The sequence below is a fragment of the Battus philenor genome, unplaced genomic scaffold, assembly GCF_028537555.1.
Source record: "Battus philenor isolate CCGP_79_NKW_IND1 unplaced genomic scaffold, ilBatPhil1.0.hap1 SCAF_15, whole genome shotgun sequence".
NCBI lineage: Eukaryota > Metazoa > Arthropoda > Insecta > Lepidoptera > Papilionidae > Battus > Battus philenor.
The window spans coordinates 12342498-12358788 of NW_027181677.1; the positions used below are offsets into that span (position 1 = coordinate 12342498).

A 16291-nucleotide genomic window follows, 5' to 3' on the forward strand; every position below is an offset into this window, starting at 1 on the left:
TCTTTTCGTACAAGAGGCGTTAAGATTTTTTTAATTTTTTTTTTCGAAAATGGAAGAGAATGTAGATCATTGACCTTTTTTTTAATCCAGAAATAAATAATATATTGGTCTCAGCTGATCTCTTGTCTGCAGCGTTCCTATCTTAAGTTCGGTGAAGTACCTAATCCTAATCCGCAAATACACTTAAAACAACATTTCCTAAAGACAAAATTCAAAATATGCATTTTTTAATAAAGATTTGGAAAGCGATTAGTTTTAAAGAAAAATTATATTTAAATTTGCGTTACACGTAAAATTTATAGAAATAGAACACAACAAACTTTTTTTTTTTACCTTGTATTTTCTTCATGACCAACTTTATAAGTCTATGGCTTGTTCACGTGAGACGGGTATAGTAGTGATGCGATGGCTGCAACATCTTTCATTTCTATGATATTTAATTATTTACTATTGATCACGCTTGGCTTGTAAAACTTGCGTCTTGAAACATTGCCGTTATTGTCAATCCACAGGAAATAAGATTTCGCCTATCTCGTTACATCTGAATGATGTCATATATATCTCTCTTTCTATTTATATACATCTTTTTCTATTTTTATGTATATTTTTCACAAATCTCGCCATTAAATACGGTTACGAGTAGTAACGGCCGGCCATAAATATTCTAAAATCAAATAACTGTGTTCTTTATTGAAAACATGTACTGTTGTAGTACAGGTTAAACAGTATTGCAGTAAGTAGCCAAGTATATGAATTAAGCCATCAATAAATCTTCTTTTTTTTACATCTCCTTGTTCTTCAGACCAGAGGTGAATGTAAAATCGTTTATAGATTCGCTCAGTGTGCAACTTGTGCCAAACGAAGTTTTCATTTCTTAAAGTTAAGGCAGTTAATTATAAACTAATAAGTAGTTTGAACTCGTAACAAAACAATATATATTTTTATTACATTATACATGTAATAAGAACTCAATTGCAATTTAATTTTGTTACTTTCACCAAAAATGAACCATAATGACAGAGCTTTTCTTTTATAAGATCGACCATAGATCTATTCTAGATAGTTCTAGAATTATAACTACAGATATTTCATATCACATCATACGCCATTGAATGATGTCTTTGTTAGATACACTCTTTATTATTATTTTTTTCTACGTTAATGTACACTAATGTTTGTATATAGTGACCACATATAAACGAGAAAAGAATTAATGAACCTCTGGAACAAGACCGTATCCAGATCAACGTGGCGAAGTAGACAATAGATTGAGACAGCCACCTCAACAAGTTTCATTGTTTAGCTTATAGGTAGACCTTCTTTGATGGGCTTATTAGTCAATTATCCTCATTCAAGCACTTAGGGCCCAGCGACCATCTGTCCTGTGCCCTACGTGGTCTGCTGACTGCCATTTCAACCATTCGATCCGCTGCAGTACAAGTTGCTATATAAATAATGGTTCTGTGTTTCTTTATAGGCGATACAACATTAAAAATATCATAGACGAAGAGAAAACTAACAAAAAGATCGCACATTAAAGAAAACATCCAGCTTATAACTTTATAATAGAAACGAAGTGAAAAAGTAAGTGTATTACAATGCCTAGAAGAGTCTTTGTGGTAGGCGTCGGTATGACGAACTTCGTTAAGCCAAACACAGGAAAAGACTACCCGGAGATGGGTAAAGAGGCGGTGGAAGGTGCTCTGGCCGACGCACGTATTCCGTACGACATGGTGCAGCAAGCGATATGCGGGTACGTCGCGGGAGATTCTTGCTGCGGCCAGCGGGTACTGTACGAAGTGGGCATGACCGGCATACCAGTCTATAACGTGAACAATAACTGCGCCACTGGTTCAACAGCGCTTTTCGCTGCAAAACAACTCGTCGAAGGCGGTATATGTGATGTCACGCTAGCTGTAGGCTTTGAAAAGATGACGTCCGGACCACTCACCATAGCACACTTCAAGGAAAAAACAAATCCTTTAGGTAAGCACGCGGAAAAAATGGCCGAAATGTATGAAATACAAAAGGTTCCTCTCACAGTTCAATACTTCGGCAACGCAGCTATGGAACATATGAAGAAATACGGAACAACGGAGATGCACCTCGCAAAAATCGCTGCTAAAAATCACCGCCACAGCATTAAAAACCCACGAGCGTTAAGTAAAAAAGAGTACACCGTTGAGGAAGTATTAAATTCTAGAAGAATCTACGGTCCGATAACTAAGTTAGAGTGTTGTCCACCGAGTGATGGCGCTGCTGCGGCTGTCCTCATGTCGGAAGAAGCCGTTATCAAATACGGATTACAAAAGAAAGCTGTTGAGATCATAGGAATGGAATTAGCCACTGACACGCCAACGACTTTCACAGAGAAAAGCGTCATAAAGCTACTGGGATATGACATGGTAAATTTAGCTGCTAGAAGATTATACGCCAAGACCGGAGTCGCACCAAGCGAGGTGGACGTGATAGAACTTCACGACTGTTTTGCCCCAAACGAAATGATCACTTACGAAGCTCTGCAGCTGTGTGGGGAAGGTGAAGCTGGTAAATTCATCGATGCTGGGGACAATACTTATGGTGGGAAAGTTGTTGTGAATCCCAGCGGAGGTCTGATCGGGAAAGGTCACCCGCTGGGTGCAACTGGACTTGCTCAGTGCGCTGAACTGGTGTGGCAGCTGCGAGGTGAAGCTGGGGAACGGCAGGTATGTTCTTTAAGCATTTTATGTATTTATTGATATAATCATCATGTCAGCTGATAAATTCCACTGCAAGGTATAAGCCTCTTTCAAAAGTCGCCACGATGATTTGTCTGACGCTGCCCATATGCAGAGATCCGGCGTTGTAACTATGTCGCCGATCTACCAAGTGGTTCCTAAGACTCATCTTACGACACGTGGTCGCCATTCAAGCACCTTTCTGCTCTAATATATCAATACTTTTTACAAAAATAGTTCAATGTCTGTATTTATGCTTTATATGCATTCTTAACTAGTCAATGCAAGATACGAGTGCTCGGCTCAGGGTCGACATACCATAGGACTCCTTTCGAAACTCACCGACATAAATGTGGGAACGGAACGTAAGAGTAAAGGAAGTGAGCGGTTGATTGATGAATGAATGAAGAGTATGAATGGATTAGGGCATTCTCGTGTAAGATGGCGGTCGTGCGGTTGATGTGAACTATGTAAGACGTGAAAAAATTAAAGTGTTTGAAAAAAGATTTACATCTATTATTCGCCTGCGTGATTCACTCCCACATAAATAAACTGCGAAAACTCATCAAGACATCTTTCCGTCTCACACAACTACTAAGCGGGCACGGGTACTGCAAGCAGTACCTGCACCGTTTTAAAATGATCGATAATGAGACTTGCCCATGTGACGACTCCACAGTACAAACTTTTCATCACTTACTCAGACACTACTCCCGATTCGAATCCAATAGACGTAATTGCGTCACCTTATGTGAAAACCTTAATATACCTCCGTTCAACTTACCGGACCTTCTCAAGAAAAAATCTACAGCAGAATCTTTTGACGAGTTGGCTCGGTACATTGTCCTAAATCTCAAGGCATTTAACGGTCTGTTGCGCTTAGGCAGCGACTTGAAACAAAATAATGTACCAACTAATATATAATTGAGTAAAACTTTCAAATTGTATTGTTAATATGTATTAATTTTAGCTGTATTTACTCATAAGAGAAAATTGTGTAAGAAAAATTGTAAGAAATTATAAAACGCTGTTGTTCCTCGCAGCGTATTATTAAATTTATTTAATTAAATAAAAACATTAAGTAGTAATCAAGACGATTGATTTGCAATATACATATAATATAGTTCTCAACAGTTTTATGTTAGAATTTAATAATTTCAGCATGAAACATAATTAATAATAATGAATAGTTCACATAAAACCGTCTTGTAATTCATTTTTTATTATTACTTTTATGCACTCTCATAATTACTTGTTTTTCTAATCCTTTGTTTTATGTCATTTTATAATATCTAAGATCTCTGATTTAATTAAACTGATTTAATAAGCGATCGCATCTTTTTTATTTATTTATTTAAGAATCTCCAAAGATGTTTACGTTACATGTAAAGAGTTAAACAAGGCAATTTTTTTTAATTTAGATTGTATCGTATGCTTCTATTATAAAAGACCATAGCGTGCAATTGAAAATACGAATAAAAAGAATATTGTACAATTTAAAATATTTAAATTAGAAAATCATAATAATTTTAGAGTAAAATGAAATAATACAATATTTTTTTAATAAACACATAAGCTAAATTATACGTATATACAGATAAACTAAAACATTCAGCAATTAACTCAATTATAAAGATTATTTTACACACCGTTTTATTATTGTCAGAGGTATAGCTGTGTGTACTTATAAAACCTTTCTATCCATTGTTTCTATTGATTGGAATTGAGTTCTAGGAACGGAAGGGTCCGTGATTAGACAAAAATTTTACAGAACAAACGTATTAGTTGCATGATCAAGTACATAAGAAGGTAGCAACTGTACACGCATAAGTGTTTAGTGTTCCTTGGGATGGAAGCGAGGACCACTCGGCAATACAGATCCTACATTGGATCGCACTCGCTGTTCGCAGAGGCAGTGATGAGAGGCCGTCCCAGGAAGGGAAGAGTAAATAGAACCTTTCGCATGAATTGTAATAGCTCACAAACTGTGATTCCGTTTTGTTAAATTGAGGACATATGTTTGAACTTGTTAAGTTTTTATTTTGATCAAAGAATGCTGTTTACAACTTCACCATTTTTTTAAACACATCAACAACATTACTGCAAATCTAGAATTAGTACTAGATACGTTAATTATATACATGCACAATATTATCATTAAACTTGGTACAAAATAACAATATCCTAATTGATGTAATAAGTAAAACAAAAATATAAAACATAAATACAATAATAAAGCCGCTTTCCAATAATACCACTATAGTCATCTTGTTGATACCTTATAATAAAACATATAAAAGGTTTTTGTTTGGTTTTAAAAATCGAATTTTAGGTGAGTTAAAAAAGTTCTTTGGCTAAAAAGATGGTGATATATTTGTTTTGGTACAGGTGCCGCGCGCAAGGATCGGTCTGCAACATAACTTGGGTTTTGGAGGCGCAGTCGTGGTAGCGATGTATCGGAAGGGATTTCAACCTACCGCATCAAATAGTACGGGTGCGGTGGATACTGAAGACACCCGCTCCAAGCTATAAATATTTAATTTCTCTTATAAAAAAATTATCTAATATATACACATATTTGTTGTGGCAATAAAATTATCATATAACTTATGTCGTTTTTTTATTTTGTAATACATGACTTGATTCCTTTGGATTCCTTTTTTATCATTTTAACAAAAAAATTGTTATGGAGTAGAAAAAATGTATATGTAACAGATAAAAAAGTTTTTTTTCCCATTCGAATACAGAATAAATTAAAACTAATGTTTCTAGCTGTCAAAAATTTGATATCGATCAAATACAGTTACTGAATGTCATAAATCGTTTCTTATTTTATAATAATTTTAAACATTTTTTTTTAATTTTTAAAATTATAAATTTATGTATTTACAAATATTTAATATTCGTCTAATGTTGACAACGGCTCCATCAATTAGGTTATTCTTTTTAAATATTGTTAACGCACGGAGGTTTTTATGGGGAAAATAATAAAAACATAATTTATCCCTTTTCATATAAATCACAAAGTAAACCCATAACTATACCTGTCAAATATTTGACTTAATCAAAATATAAAAGGGCGTGTTTGGTTGTAGTTGAAGATGACATGTGTACTAAACATTCAATTATAATGAAATTATAGTAACATTATAATTGAAGTTCTAGAATGTACTGAATAGAAAACCTTATTTTCCTAAGAAAACGTTGACTATTAATAATTCATATGTATTTTATTTCGTATTATCTAGTCAAAACGCAAACAAAAGCCAAATATGTTTAAAAAAAACTCTTGTTACGTCATACGTATAAAAAGTCAAGTATGTTGTTTCTTTTTAATCATAATGCATCATGTTGAATATGCAAAACTATTATTTCAGTGTACACATTTGCATAAAATTATAATGTCTGAAATAAAAAATTACCGAATACGCTAAAATTGTACAAGATTATATTGTAAATAATTATTTCAAATGATTAAATACATGAACACATTATTTCTATTCATCAGTGTATTTCACCGTTTCGTATTTATATCGTTTATTACCTTGATATAAAACAATGAATTTTAGATTGATCACAAATACTTCAGATGTTAAATATTTAATGGAATCAGGCGTTACCTCGTGGAAGTCCATCCTAAGTAAGAAAAGGACCAATATTTAGCCACCTTCGCACATGCAGTGGTAGTCGTGCAACAAAGTGCACCGCCCGCCAGCCCGCTGATAAATGCGTATGCGGCAAATAATGCGAATCACACAACCGCCGCCGCCAAATTACTCAACACTTGTTTCACCCCTCAATGGGGCATCTTCAGGAGTTATGTTACACCGATGAGTGCCAAACACAGAGTACTTTAGATGTTAAGTCCAACCAAAGAGACCACTCGCCGAATCCGACTAGGAGAAGCAGCATTCGGAACGCTCCGAAATGTCTCGTCCAAAAGACTTCAATGTCTGAAGACGAAGGTTTTTAACTAATATTTGTTGCCGGTGATCACATACGGGTAAGAGATGTGATCGCTTACGATGGGCCTTCGATACTTCGCTGTGAGACCTAATGTACACCGATGTACGATTGACGATGATTGATCCCAAATATTATGTGGACCGGAAAGTAATGTCGCTTTCTTAAGTTAAATTCGCACGACTACATTTTTAACAAGTATTTATTTCTAATCAATAATATATTCACATATGTTATCAACAACCTTTTGCCATCTAGTACAAAACGTCTTCCAAGAGCTACAAAATGACAATCAAATTTCGACATGCGCAGAAACAACATTACTTTCAGGTCCCCCTAATAGCATTGCGCACTATTTGGAGCGTCAAACTTCTACAAACAAAATTGACAGATGACTTTATCAAGGTCATTTTACAACCCATGAGGTAAGACGTAGATCTATGGGGTCAAATATATCTAGCAGAATTGTCCTACATCTGAAATATGATTTACAACTACATATAAAGTCAACTTTTTTCAATGTCAATTTCCAGTGCATTGGTATATCAGAAAAAAAAAACTCCAATTCACAGCACAGTAAATACTTTTATTCCACTTTTAATAGCCCACTAGCATAGTTTCCACTAGACAACTTATCACTTCCATGGTTATCGAACGAGCGACCGAGCTCCCGGCTCAATAATCAAAACGCTGTTTCAACCCCACCACTCTCAATCCCTTTACTAGAACTTGTCACAAAAGAATGACGGGGCCGATTAGTGTTGCCATTTCATAAAAATAAAACTACCTTTTATAAAATTATTACATTCGGTCATACTACGAAATTTGTTGCCCCCTGGCACACAAAACATCAGGAGCTCTGCCAATAAATTACTTACTAACTTAAGTTGTTCATTATTATTTTGAAGCCAATAGAATAAAGTCTTAATTTAATTTTGATTTAAACAAGCACAATCTCATAAAAATATCTATTTAGTCTAAATTTAAATAAATACTCCGAGGTAGCTCCTGTACATTTTAAAGGATATTATGCGACTGTTAAATTATACAGTGTTTTAGAGTGACGGGGTCGAGTAGTGTTGCCATTTCAGAAAAATAAAACTACCTTCTTTAAAATTATTATAGGTACGTCCAGTTTTTTTGTTAACCTGAAAGAGGTTACGGTACTTAAATATTATATTTTTATTTGTCCAATATTTCTTTTGGGAGTGATAGAGTGTCGAGTGCTAGTTTAATTGTAATAATAACAATGGTGGGTCAATGACCGCGTAAGTGAGATAGTTCATCAGATGTCACTCGCTGTCCTCTTTAGATAGCGTCCGAAGTTTATAAAATATTGCTTACAGCGTTATTGTAATCTTTGATATTTCAATTATATACCAAAGACTACCAAGGCGTACAAAAGCATAAATTGGTTCAGGAAAGATTTATTTATTTACCGTGTCTATTCTTTTTTTTACGAGTCCTGTTATTTTAAGGGCCTCAATTTCTCTTTTTCCCTCACATAATCTCTCATTCCTTTTCATTCATACATCACCTCTTTTTCCTTCATTATTTCCTCCTAAACTGCTTTTATATCGTATCGTGACTTTTTAAATATATGCCGCATTCCGTATAATTCCGTTGCAGAGTATTTCAGAGTGCAATGCATTTGGGGTCGAAAGATTCTCTATTGGCGACATTGAGCTGTGCTAGTCCTGCGCCAGAGGATTGAGACATGTAATCAGTTACAATCTTAAATAATTCATACTTTGTGCATTTATATAGGATTGCCACTGTTCACAAATAAATTTCCAGAGGATGGGCAGCAGCGTTCTCTCCGTACCATAATACCACACTGTCATCGACTACCTGCCAATCGTGGAGGTTATGGTATAACCCACAAAAGATCTGAATAAAAAAGTAAAGCAAACACAAAAATATAGAAATATTTATTTTATTAAGTATAGCTTTATAGTATAGTAGTAAAGTAGTACAAAAAATAGTGCAATAAACAGTATAATATAATATGATAATTATAAAGAAAATATGTGTTAAATGTTTGAACAATAAATGTAATGTTGCAAAATAAAATAGCAAGGAAACCTAGAATGTAGTGGTTGATGATGGATGTATGGCTAATGGAATGAAAGAGAAAGACTGGGAAAATTGTAGAACGAAAGAAACAGTACGACAGATAATATGATACATGAAAGAGGAGAATGATAATAATAAAAAATTATATGAATAGATTATTAGAAATAAAAAGTCCCTGTCCCACACGTGATAGGGGAACGAGAGGTCCCGGGGACCAAAAAAAAACCCTCCATAGATATCTCTGGGGGAAGCTAAAAGCTATGCATTTTTATTTTTATTTTTTTTTATGGCCCCCGCTATTGTGGGCCTCTCGTACCCCCTATCTTTTGTAGGACTGGGACTTTTTTGGCAAATTTATTTAATTTTTCACATAATTTTTTATTATTTTCTTTCTTTTCTTTCATACTTTTCATTCTTTCGGTCTATTCTTTCATTCCACAATTCTACTGTCTTTTCCTTTTGCTCTGTATCACCTTTCATTCATTCCTCATTTCTTTTTACATTTTCTTAAATTACATTGTTATAATATAAAAGCTATGCATTGGCGTATATGAGCTAACAGGTCGACGATGACGGCCACAAGATGGTAGATGCGGTGTAAGTAGGCCCCCCCCTACGTAGACCGACGAGTCAAAATCGACGTCGCTGAAAGTAGACACTGCAATACCGGTCACCTTGGCGATCTTGGGGTAAAACCCATGCCTTGCTGTGGGCGTCTATCGGCTGACATGTTGATGATTTTAGAGTAATCACTTTAATGTGAAATAATTTTTTTATGATCGGTATTAATTTAAACAGACAAACACGTAAAGTTTAGGATAAGTACAAGTAGATATTTTATCGCTAGCCATGCATTACAATCGAGTAAAACTTCCAAATTGTGTAAAAAATTATAAAACGCTGTCGTGCCTCGCAGCTGGGAGAAGAAAGATCCGTATCAAACAGCGGCAACCCTCTCCCAACTGTCTGCGTTTAGTTTAAGTGAAAAATAAATATTGTAAAAAAAAACAATTGCGATACAAATTAGAATTAATAAAAAAAATAACCAGGCATTTTTATGGTTCTAGCTGCTGGCCTCAGCGTATGGTATCTGATAACTACCAAAGCTACTTAAACTTTGTTATCTGGTACTGTAAAAACTCACTTTAGTAGCTTTGGTAATTTGGTACCTAATACTGGCCAAAGCCGCTGTTAATTAAACTTTATAAAGGACCTTCGCAGTTATCTCTGTTGAAAGCATGCGCTGTGAAACTATTAGTTTTTAGCAAGCCAAAATACTTAGCTTTTGGACTATAAACTAAAATCCTGATATTTTCTAACAATACCTTTAAAAGTTTTCATTCCTTGAGTTCCAAGTAACAAATTGAATGAATAATACAAATGAGCAAGTTCTAAAGTATTTGTATAGACTATCCTTATTATTTTAATTTCGTATTATTTTCCTTGCGTTTCATTTTACAATAGAGGTAAACCCGGATAAAATAATAAATCATATTCCCCATGAGGTAATAACGAAATTATACCATATGAAGAATTTTAGTTTATTGAAAACATTTAATTTATATTACAAGTAAAGTCGAATATATATCTAAACATTTGCAAGTAGTAATAATATATATAAATTTTACGTATATATCCAATAAACCTATATAAAGTGATTACTCTGAAATACGTTACATTAATTCATCTTTTCTATTTAAATGCGACAGGCCGTTAATTTCTGGAAATACAGTCTGCGTGGACAGATAGTAAATAATAATTAACATTAATACAAAGTTTTTTTTTTAATTTCAAAATTCATTTTTCTTATAATAATCTTATTACTGTATCATTATTTTTTAAACTATTAATTTTTCAATAGGGTTAATCAAAAATGCATTGACTTTTACCTCTATAACCATTGAACGTATATAACGTTATAAAAAATATTTTTAAATTTAGCTGCATTCAAAATGAATCGAGCAAGGTTATGTTTTGTGATGAACTTGAGTCAATGTTTAATTCATTGCTGGCCTTTTTACCCTGTATAATATAAATTTACGATAACATATTCATATTCTCTCTCCTTCTATACAAGATATAATGTAACATTTGACTTAATTATTTGCATTATAATATTCTAAGTGTTCGGATTACTACTACTTTACTAAGTCATGACCCTTTTTTTAAAATTAGTAGAGCACTACCTGTAACTATCTTCGGTGTGTACTGCTTCGGCTACTGTGGTATTTTAGTTCAGACCTGATCGAACCATGGCGCTATGAGCTCGTGGTCGCCGTTCATACCTGTCAAGTGATCAAGGAGGTTTTTTACAGCCCTCGTTTCGGGGACCTCTGGTTCACCCCTACATAGGATAAAATTAATTTATTTTATCTTCTCCTTCCATGTTTAACATTTTTTTCTTCTATTCTTCATCGTTTTTACTTCACGTATTCTAACATTCTTTACATCTGTTACATATCAGCAAACGTGGTTAGGAATTCTCTGGCGCCCTCTAATTAAAATTCTTAACGCTTGAGGTCCTTTGTCGGAATTCTATGCACACGTAGTGTCCGCCTAGCCGACCTATAACCTTCGTAGATCTTCAACTGGATGAAATAATGTAATGCTAAAGGCGGAAACTTGTAACGACCCCTTGATGTCGTCTTAAAAGTATTAACATTTTAACTAATTTCAAGTTTCCTTAACGAGTAAAAAAAAAAAATTATGTATGTACTTTATATAGAATGATTAGATATAGGTGTACGGCTTTAAAGTGGTGAATGTATAGCTTATTTGCAGTCAGTTACATGGTACAGCTTATCCAAAAAAAAAAAAAAGATTACTACAAAAAAAGGATAATTATAAATCAATTATTGTTAACTATCTGTAAATGTCGACTTTGGACTGCCAGAAGTTATTGCCATGTCGCATTGTATATAGATCACTTTATTTAGGGAGATTGTCCAGTTTATAGAACACACGAAAAGTTTCGTATCGTTCTATAAGTCACTAAATGCAATTCTAACAAACATTTCCAATGTAATATGTTCCAGCAATCTCTCTATTTATTATTATTCTTTATTTTCTACTATTCCTTACCGAACTCTCTCTCTGTTGCACTTTTATATTAATTTCATATATGTCATCCACGTTGACGTTTCTCGTTAACCCAATTTTTTCATTCATTTATCATTCAATTAACCCTCTTGTGGGGCGTGGGCGCCTAGTTTGGAAACACCGGTCTTCAAGATATCTTATGGAACTTTGTTTTTATTAGATTCTCGCATTGTTGTCTATGTCTAAAGGTTATTGTCTATGTCGCTATTACCTATGTATTAAATTATATAATTCACAGTTTATAATAAAAATAACAATAAATTATATGTTATGTTCATCGTGAGCAAAATGTTTTTTTATTTAAGAGATAGCGCATTCAAAATATTATGTTACCGTGTAAACATGCTATCTTATTATCTGTACGATTACACCATATCTATTTGTTCTGTTCGTCCTCACTGTTTATCTTTGCATTGATCCAATTTATATTTTAAATAATATTCGATTTATTTACAGACTTAAAATCTGTTTAAGCATAACGACGAAGGCAGCACTGTTGAGTTAAAAATCGATAAAAAAATCAATTACTAAAGCCTAAATAAACAACAACAGATTTCTTAATACAAAACTAATTGAAACATGAAATTTAAAAACAATTGTTTCATATTTTATAATGTTCCATTACAAAGAAATATAGCTGCCACAATTGAAATAAAGAGAGATTTTTTGACTTGACTTGTATGTATTTGTTTTATATATTTTTTATCATTTAAAAGGTTCCATTACATAGAAATGTAGCTGCCACACTTGAAATGAAGAGAGATTTTTTTGACGTGATTTGCACTGCAGTCCAAGTGGCATTCGCATATTCTGCGGGTGCGAAGGGGCGGGACATTGAGGACACATAGCATAAAACCTCTTTTAAGGTAGCGAAGCTAGGGTGTTCTTTGATTAGCTTTGGCTCGGGTCGCTACATAGTACAATTTCTACGGACTAACAGGCCGTGGAGCTCTTAGATCTCATAGGTTTACGCTTCATGGAATGACTAGGTTCAAACGCCTCCACAAAAGTACCTCAGCTTGGGCTAAAACTCGTCAGTAATATCTGTTTAGTATTTCGTCTTAATGGCGCTCAAAAGGGCTGAACCTCGATTTTTTCGGTCGCTATTGCCTAGGCAAAACAACATAACATTAAAATGATAGGAAAACATTTGTACTGGGAGAAATGAACAAACTCCATCACCGCTTATATTTAGAATGATCAGGGACCTCGTCTACGATACACATGCCTACCCCCGTCTTCAACCAGGACGGTTTGTTTTAGAACGGCTGTGAAATGTTTTATATGATGTCTGTCTTAAGTTCGTTGCGTCGTCCGGAAACTCAAGCACACGCTTAGATCTCAAGACGACGCGGCATCAAAATGTGCCGAGTGTGATTGTTTTGTAGGTGGCGGCATCTACCATCAACAAGTTTGTGAGCGGCATCAAAGTAATGGATCAATGTCCGTCATGAACTCAACGATCTTTAGTCGTTCAAAGTCCACGTGCAGATAGTACAGTGTGACAACGTTTTATGACTTGGATGCAAAGAGATCGTAATATTATTGTCTAAAATGCACCGCGTTGATCGTAACGAGCCACTTGTAACTGCCACTTGGACCTCCATATTTTATCAGCCGCTCGCTAGCGAGTCTTGACCGATGTCAAAATTGTCATCTTAATAGACAGACTTCGAGCAACGGCTGAAATGCAACAGGGCTATAACATGCGCCGCATGACTGTAACTTCTAGATATTACACACGTTTGTATAAATAGCTATGTAACATTGACAAATACAAACATTCTGTAATGTTGTTCGTTATTTGTGTGAAATAGGTTAAAGAATTTCTCACTAAACTTAACGTTCTCTGTACGTAAACACTTACTTTTTGACCGGATTTTCACAGCTGCCAAATTTTTTTCAGATTCCGCGGGTTTGAGATTATAGATTGCAGCGTGCGCCAAATTTAAAACTTCTTTTAATGTCGAAGTTCAAGGGCTCCCGGGAGAGCCTCGGCTCGGGCCACTACTTGTATTTTACTGGAAAACACTCACATCGCGCGACAGCTGACGAATTTCGGATCCGCAAGCCCTGGGCCCAACAATGCTGTTAAAGTCAAAAAGGCTAACAGTGTCCAACAAAAATCAAATAAAGCAATACACTTAATATTACATATGGACAAAAATCAAATAAAGCAATACACTTAATAATATTACATATGGATCAATCATGCAGTCTTCTTTACAAAACAATCTTATTACATTTGTGATAGACGACTTCTCTTCTCTATCTATTGCTTAAGATTATGTTTTTTATAAAATCTACACTCATCATTATTATGTGAAATGCAGTGTAGACTAGACAAAAACTTATGCAATTATCGATTGTTATTTCAGCACCGTTGTTGATCTCTGATGCCCCTTGTATAGTTTTTTATTCTGGACTTGCTATTGGGGACCTCTACTTCCATCCATATTTTTGTGGAAACTTTCATTTTTCTTTTATCATTTCTTATTACCATACTCTTCTTCCATTCATCACATTATCTATCTTTCCGTTCTTTCGCTATACAATTCTATCTATCTCTCTCTTTTGCCCCTTGTATAATAGCGCCCTCACACATGACATGTATAGAAACAAACACACACTTTAGCATGCTATAATATATCTATTTGTCTTTGTTTGTCTAGGTAATTAAAATGTTTTTAGCGATAATATTAAAACGAAGAAAAAGTCAAAGTCCGCAAATTATCAAGATAATTGTACGTGCGAATCATAAATGATGATGTATGTCGGTTCCAACGTTATACAGGTGATTTGTTCCATTAATACTACTTTTAAGATTTTATAAGCGATTAGCAAACGTACCTGATCTTCCTCCTAAGCAGTATACGCGTTTAGCGGGTCATTTACCACCCGAGCGCATTTTAAAGGGAAAAAAATGAACAAAATTAATTGAAATGCTGTATTCATATGTACGGAGTATTTACAATTTACACGACCCTAACACAACGGCAGCGAACGCATCTCTGATGGCTTTCGAATTCAAATCTGCGTTCGGAATTTGAATTCAAGCTCGTGAGAATGATTTGACATGAAAATATTGCGGCCATAGTGGCCAGCAGTACTACGGAGCATGAATTCTACATGCTTTAAAGCTTTTACACCTATATCCTTTTATAGTGATTATAATTTATAAAGTAATCACTCTGAAATATTTTACAATATTTTTTTTTGTTTTTTTTTCTATTGGAGTGAGACAAACAATAATTTCTGGCTGTCCAAATTGTTGCAACACAATTGCTGGAACATATTTCAGAGTGATCACTTTATGTATTGATTAAATATAGAATAAATTGATAAATTTTGTAGTCGATTAATATTACCCGATGTAGCTGTTTAGCAACGATATAAATAATCTATTTATAATATAGTTTAAACGGAACGATCGACACTTTAAAAGGATATATAGCTCATTTGTTATCAAAAACATAAAATCTTTTACACCTATTTTCAAAACATTAAATTATTTTTTCAATTTAAATGCGACAGGCCAATATCTTCTGGCACTACAAAGTTAGGGACAGATAGTAAACAATAATTAGTTTTAATGTGTAATAATTCGAATTTTGAAATCGCTTTTTCTTAATCGATTTTTGGACAGGGTGAATATATTGACAGCAAAACGAACTATATATTCACCCGTAAGCTTTTAAACTTATAATCAAACAACCTGTATACAACACCATGTATCATTTACAATGTTTTAAAACAATTTAATTATAAATGCAAATTAACATGATGCCCTAATCAGATATAACACCTGTTTAATAACAACAATAAATTTACTCACACACGTTGTAAAACTAATACAGATAAAGATTTTTCTTTTTTTTTTTCAATTCGCACAGAACATGCTCGGTATTTAAAAAAAAACGGTAGCCGGTATTTTATATTACGAATATGCTAATAAATGAACGTTAATATATCCTGTTATCGAACCCCGCTGCATATTAGATTAGCCATATAGATAAATAAATAAAAACCAACATGGCGTCCACTACCGGAAACAGGCCTCCTCTATAGATACCGGTTGGAAGTGGCTTGCATCCAGCATTGGGCTACGAATTTTAGGAAAATTGTCCAACTCCTGGACGTCCCACTACTGAGCTTGCCGGTCAAATGTGTCTCTAGAACCTTAAAGTTTCAGCGGCCATCAGTTCTGCCAGTTGTTTGCTCTGCCCACTATCACTGAATTGCAAATTGGCTAAGCCAAGCCGGTTACTTCCATTCGTCTACGGATCATCTCGTTCCAAATTTAGTCTCATAGAAAAATATCTCCGGAGCATGGCATAACCATGCCTAACCTCTATGCAATATTGAGCACTTGTGCAAATAAGGCCCTTAGAATTTTTTTTACAGGACTTTTACTACCGCCTAAGTAGCATTACAGA

General features: G+C 34.3%; 1 protein-coding gene across 1 annotated transcript; it reads left to right on the plus strand.

Moving 5' to 3' along the window:
- Positions 1-1598: 1598 nt before the first annotated feature.
- On the plus strand, positions 1599-13309 carry LOC137919022 (sterol carrier protein 2-like). The gene is given in 4 exon segments (XM_068761983.1): positions 1599-2705; positions 5106-5188; positions 5190-5211; positions 13244-13309. Coding segments are annotated over 4 exon segments (1278 nt in total).
- Positions 13310-16291: the final 2982 nt, after the last annotated feature.